This window comes from Amphimedon queenslandica, unplaced genomic scaffold (assembly GCF_000090795.2).
Source record: "Amphimedon queenslandica unplaced genomic scaffold, v1.1 AMPQUscaffold_13384, whole genome shotgun sequence".
NCBI classification, from domain to species: Eukaryota; Metazoa; Porifera; class Demospongiae; order Haplosclerida; family Niphatidae; genus Amphimedon; species Amphimedon queenslandica.
This window is the reverse complement of record NW_003546380.1, coordinates 60829-66828: the sequence shown is the minus strand read 5'-3', so window position 1 is coordinate 66828 and position 6000 is coordinate 60829. Positions and strand designations below refer to the sequence as shown.

General features: G+C 38.7%; 1 protein-coding gene across 2 annotated transcripts in view; it reads left to right on the top strand.

The window, feature by feature from the left end:
* LOC105312904 (nuclear pore complex protein Nup98-Nup96) overlaps positions 1–6000 on the top strand; it is a 21660-nt gene that overhangs the window by 2675 nt on the left and 12985 nt on the right. Inside the window, exons 6-17 of one of the 2 annotated variants that reach the window (XM_019997109.1) lie at positions 83–190; positions 404–560; positions 932–1197; positions 1527–1659; positions 1714–1812; positions 1861–2016; positions 2241–2307; positions 2380–2500; positions 2766–3268; positions 3838–4172; positions 4498–4751; positions 5068–5181. In XM_019997109.1, coding sequence (XP_019852668.1) covers positions 83–190; positions 404–560; positions 932–1197; positions 1527–1659; positions 1714–1812; positions 1861–2016; positions 2241–2307; positions 2380–2500; positions 2766–3268; positions 3838–4172; positions 4498–4751; positions 5068–5181 — 2313 coding nt within the window. The remainder of the gene's footprint in view (positions 1–82; positions 191–403; positions 561–931; positions 1198–1526; positions 1660–1713; positions 1813–1860; positions 2017–2240; positions 2308–2379; positions 2501–2765; positions 3269–3837; positions 4173–4497; positions 4752–5067; positions 5182–6000) is intronic. The other variant, XM_019997110.1, reaches the window with a different exon arrangement.

Genomic DNA, 6000 nt, shown 5'->3' with positions numbered 1-6000 from the left:
TCTCTCTCTCTCTCTCTCTCTCTCTCTCTCTCTCTCTCTCTCTCTCTCTCTCTCTCTCTCTCTCTCTCCCCTCTCTCTCTAGCCTACTAAAGGTAATGATGTTATGATAAAAGGAGGTCAGTCCATGAACATTTACACTAACTTGAACTGCATCACTGGAATGAAACAATACGAGAACAAGTGTCTAGAGGTACAGAATTAAATGTACAGTTGTGGCTAGTATGAAAGTTTGAGAGTTGATGAAGGAGATTGTCTTTATATTTAATTTGTAATCTGAAGCAACATTAAATTTGCACATCTTTCTTTTAAAATTTGCTGAAAAAGATTGATTGCTTTTTGTTTTTTATGCATTAAATTTGCATGTAACTTAAAGTTGAATATTCATTTATTGTCTCTTATGCAGGAGCTGAGATTTGAGGATTACTCTTGTAACAGGAAAGGACCAGTTGGTGGTGGTGGTATGCTAGTGTCACAGGCAGGGGGCGGGCTAATGGGAGGGGCCACTAGTACATCAGCTGGATTCTTCACTGGAGGAGGACTAGGAGGAGGTCTTGGAGGAGGTAAATACTGTTTGTTTGTTTGTCTTTATAATCACAAACCAGTTTGACACATTATACACATAGACTGGTTTATTTCTAAACCGGTTTGAAACCGGTTTAGTCTACTCAAACTGCTTTAAGGGGAAAGTGTAAATGGGGCTACTATACACACTAGTACATTTACACCTAGTATTTATGATGTACTTATGTCTTATCTGCATACATGTCTTGTTCATTGTATGTTCTCATGATTTTTTATACTCTCCCTCTCTCCCTCTCTCTCTCTCTCCCTCCCTCTCTCTCCCTCTCCCCCCTCTCTCTCCCCCCTCTCCCTCTCCCCCCTCTCTCTCCCCCCTCTCCCTCTCTCCCCCCCTCTCTCTCTCCCTCCCCAGGAGGTGGTGGTAATCTATTCAACACTGGTACATCAGCTTCCTCTGGTATATTCCCAACCAGCAAGTCCTCACTCTTCCCCACCAGTAAATCAACAACTGGTCTTGGACTGGGGGCCGGGGCATTAGGAGGAGGAGGTGGAGGACTATTCAATCAGACGAGTCAGGCCGGTGGGTTGGGTGGGGCTAATTTATTAGGAGGTACTTCCACTGGATTGTTCCCTGGAGCTACCGGAGGACTTGGTGCTACTGGACTGGGACAGACGCAGGTATGAAACTAATAGTGTATATAGTGTACTAGCTGTTACTATACTGTAGCTATATAGATACTGGCAGTGATTTACATATACATGTACATGTAGTATTGGCAGTGTGCACCTGCTAATATTTAATCCGCCATTTTGCTTTATTCTGAGCATGCTTAACGACACATGACACTGCAGCATCAATAATTATGCATGCTACTTTATGTAAATTAATATACTAGCTTACATTGTAATGCAAGGTTTCTTCACCTAATGTAACTCATGTCAATATTTCCTAGTGTACATGAATGCATGCGTGATTAGAATCTATTTTTATTTTTGTTGCTGTGCAGCTTGGCGGTGTTTTGAAACCCACTGGACTGGGCGGTACCACAGGACTAGGACTGGGGGCTGGCCTTGGAGCAACAGGTGGACTAGGAGCTACTGGAGGACTGGGTGGAGCTGGGGGACTGGGCGGAGCTGGAGGTGTGGCTTATAAAGTTTATTAAAAACACGATTTTATTTTTCCTTTATTTTTAGTTGGCCTGGGGGGCCAGATGGGAGGTCTTGGTGGTGGAATGTTAAACAGACCCCTTGGAGGGGGTCTGGGAACTGGACTTGGAGGAGGCATTGGTGGTGGTAAGGATCCTATAAATATTAATAATAATTTAATTATATATTTTTTAGCTCAAACTGGTCATTTAGGAACTGGTACCGGACTGGGACTTGGTGGATTGGGAGGTGGTATGGGTCTTGGAAATACTAACTACTCCACTGGACTAGGGAACACTCTCAAACCAGGAGGAATGGGAATAGGAAACACTGCAGGAGGACTAGGAGGAGGTACAACCACTGATATATTATATAGTTTAGAATCATTATCTTGAAACCTCTATAGTGCTGTTGGTAAACATAAAAATAAAGCAGATCTAGTTTCATTTATTTTATGCATTAAGAAGTTGGGCTATACATAGCACTTCTGGTTGTAAAGAAAATAGATGCATCTACACGTGTACATGTACTTATACTATTATTGATTACATGTGTATGTATTTATTATTGATTAGGTTTTTCAGGTGGTATGATGGGCCTAGGAGGAGCTGGACAAACAGGAATGCTTAACATGAATAACATGTAAGCCAAACCAGTAATAATTATGCATTAATTAATTATTATTAATTTATTATTGTTATTAATTGTTGTTAGGAGTCAGAATCCATTGCAGAATCTATCAGTCCAGCAGCAGCAGGCACAACTCCAGCAACAGATCCAGCTACTGGCCAGTTCTCCTTTTGGTGATTCACCATTATTCAGGACAGCAATGAGTGTAAGACAGCTATAGGCTTACATGTACTATAGCATTACATGTGCAGCATGTATACAGCACACTTTGAATGTATTATATAGCATATTTACAATGATCATTTGGTGTCAATTAGCTTGTATTTTATTTGTAATGATTGCTTTAATTTTTTAATGGAACACAATGTACTTGCATACATTAATTAGCTGTAGATCTGTAATTAAAAATTAATATTTTTAATTAATTTTTTATCATTTATTTATACTCATTTTCCTTCTCTTCCTTGTAGGACTCAGAGAAAACTAAGCGCAATAAAAACCTCACCCCAGTCTCTACTAAACTCCCTCCATCCTCTGTCTCTTCTGCGTCTCCTCATTACAAACTAAACGTCAAACCGGCCGGGAAATTTAAAACCATTTCCTTGAGCACTCCCTCCTCCTCCTCCTCCTCTGCCCAGAGGAAGGATAAGAGTGCTATGTTTGAAGGTCTCAACGACTCCATTGCTTCCGGCGAGTCCTTTGTCCCACGTCACAGCATCAAGAAACTAACTTTTAATCCAAAGCCGAAAGAAACCCCAACTCACCTTGATTCAACGTCTTTGACCACGCCCACCACTGCGTCCCCGCCCACAGTCTCGACGATGAGTGCTACTCCAGTCACAGTCACTAAACCGGCGTTCCAGTACACACCGGTTACCAGTACAGGCAGTGGGAAGAAGAATGATTCATTGTCTAGTCCTGAGATATCCTTTGCTTTGCCTGGTAGTAAGGTATTGCACAAGCCAACACCAAAGTGAGCTTGAGCATGTGTTTAGAATGATTTATGTTGGTGTGTGTGTGTGTGTGCAATTGCAAAGTTTGTGTGTACATGAGTTGTGAAGTGGCTGCAAAGTCCCTGTACTGTAGTACATGGTCTTTGGCTAAGTTTCATGAAAATTGAAAAGTAGAGAAATCTCCATTTTTATAATTTTTCCTGATGCATATACATGTTCTTATGTTGTGTGGAAAGCTTAAGCTCATTCCGATCAGAAATAGATTTTTTATGAATTTTTAAAGTTTCTAAAAAAACCAGGTAAAAGTCCCTGTACTATATAGTACATGGTCTTGGGCCAAATTTTGCCAAAATTGACAAGTGGAGAATTCTCTATTTTTATAATATTTCCTGATGCATATACTTGTTCTAATGTTGTGTAGAAAGTTTGAACTGGTTCTGATCAAAATTGAATTTTTTACGAACTTTTAAAATTACTCCAAAATTTGATAAAACGCTCTCCTGTACTATGTACATGTAGTTGAGGGTATTTCCTCAAAAAAATAGCTAGGAAAGTACTTCATGTCTATATACTGTATATTTGTTTCTAGGCGTCCATTATCAGCTACTCCTAATGACACCATATCAGAGCTAGGAGGGGGCGGAGATCAATCAGTCTCTTCGACCACGCCTCCTTTCACATCAACTCCGCCGACCACCACTTCGTCTCAACCCCTCCCTCCCCCTCTTCCTCCTCCTCCTCCTCCTAGTGGATTCATTCTCACTAAAGATGGCTACTATTCTCAGCCATCAGTCAGTGAGATAAAGAGAAGCTTACAAGAGGGTAAACCGAAAGTACAGGATCTTGTTATTGGTAGAACCAACTTTGGAAAGATACTCTTCACTGGCGATACTGATGTATCTAACCTGAATGTTGATGAGCTAGGTAAGACACTATTAGTACATGTATATACAGGTACAAATATATTACGTGTATAAGTTATCTTTTATTATTATTATTATTATTTTAATTTTTTAGTATTTTTATTTCTGTATCTTTTACACATGTAATTATATGCCATATTGGCTTATTCTAATTAGTATTCCTTCTAGTGTATCTTGCTTAAGTACATGTATGCTATTATAAATTTTTTGTGTACATGCTTATCTTAATTTAAGACTTATTGATCTCTCCCCTCTCCCTCCCTCTCTCCCCCCTCTCTCTCTCCCCTCTCTCCCCTCTCTTTCTCCCATCTCTCTCTCTCCTCCAGTTTCTATTAATCTCAAAGAAGTCACAGTATATCCTGATGATTCCTTGAAGCCTCCTCAAGGAGAAGGACTTAACAAGAGAGCCATAGTCTCTCTCTCTGGATACTGGCCGGTCTGCAAGACGACGCGTCAGCCAATAAGGGACCCACAGAAACTAGCTGACCTTGGTTATGTCAATAAACTACGCTCCTCTACTGCTAAAATTGGGGCACGGTTTTGCGATTATCATCCTGACACAGGAACTTGTGTTTTTGAGGTGAGGGAGAGAGAGAGAAAGAAAGAAAGGATTGAAAGAGCTAAGATATGAAAGAGAAAAGGGGATACCGTATAGAAGGAAATTTTGGAGGGACTAAAATTTACCGAATTGCTAAATTTTGGTGATTGGTGAATTTTAATTTGGCGAATTTGTGGCCACGTGCCATTGAGCATGCGTATAATGGGTAAATAGCTATTGAAATGCCAGATTCGCCAAATTTAATCTCCTCCAAAATTTCCCGCTATACAGTACTTATAATATTACATGTACATGTATGTTTGCTGTGTTAATTTTACATGTACATGTACATTTATAGGTCCAACATTTTTCAAAGTACAAGTTGGTGGCTGATGATGACGACAGTGATGATGATGATGATGGTGATCAGAAAGGAGGTGGAGATAAAGCTAAGAAATCAACAACAGATAAGGTACTGTACATGTACTAGAGCTGGGCGATAGTAGTCAAATCACTATCACGATAGTTGTTACTACTACTATCCCGATAGTGAAACTATCACGATATTATAGCTTTCTTGTTAACAAATAGTTATAACTATTAATAACGAAAGTCAAAAGGAAGTAGTGCATGTATATACAGGCTGTAGGAACTTCCCATCTCTTGCTGGAAAGCCAAAATGCTTCCAAATGTCGCTTTTGCTTCCTTCTAGAGGAAGAAGGTCCGTCCCTTCAGATGCCATGTCTAGATATCAGCTGCTATCCTGCTACAACATATGGTTATAGTACTGAGCATGCCTATATGTCAACATGTGGTTTACTATCACGATAGCTTCAATACTACTATCATATCACGATAGCCTCTATACTATCACGATAGTGAATATATTCGAAACTATCGCCCAGCTCTAACATGTACATGTATTATTATTTTCAGTTATACATAATATACATGTACAATGTATTTTATTATTTTTTTTATTGTATGAGATGTGAAATATTGGTAGGGAATTCATATTCATAGATCTATAGAATTTTTTTTGCCAGCATTTCATTCTGTTTAATAATTATTTTTTATTTTTTATATTTTTTACTTGTTAGGCCATTTAATTTTTGAAAAAAAAAGGACGAGAATTATCATATTTATCATTATCTATTTTGTTCAACTTGTGTGTATAGATGTGTATTATATTTTATTGTCAAATTGTTTTGTTAGTCAAGTTGTTGTGTTCAATATCCTTTCATTTATTTTTGGCTTATTATTATTATTTGTTATGAAAATTATGATTATA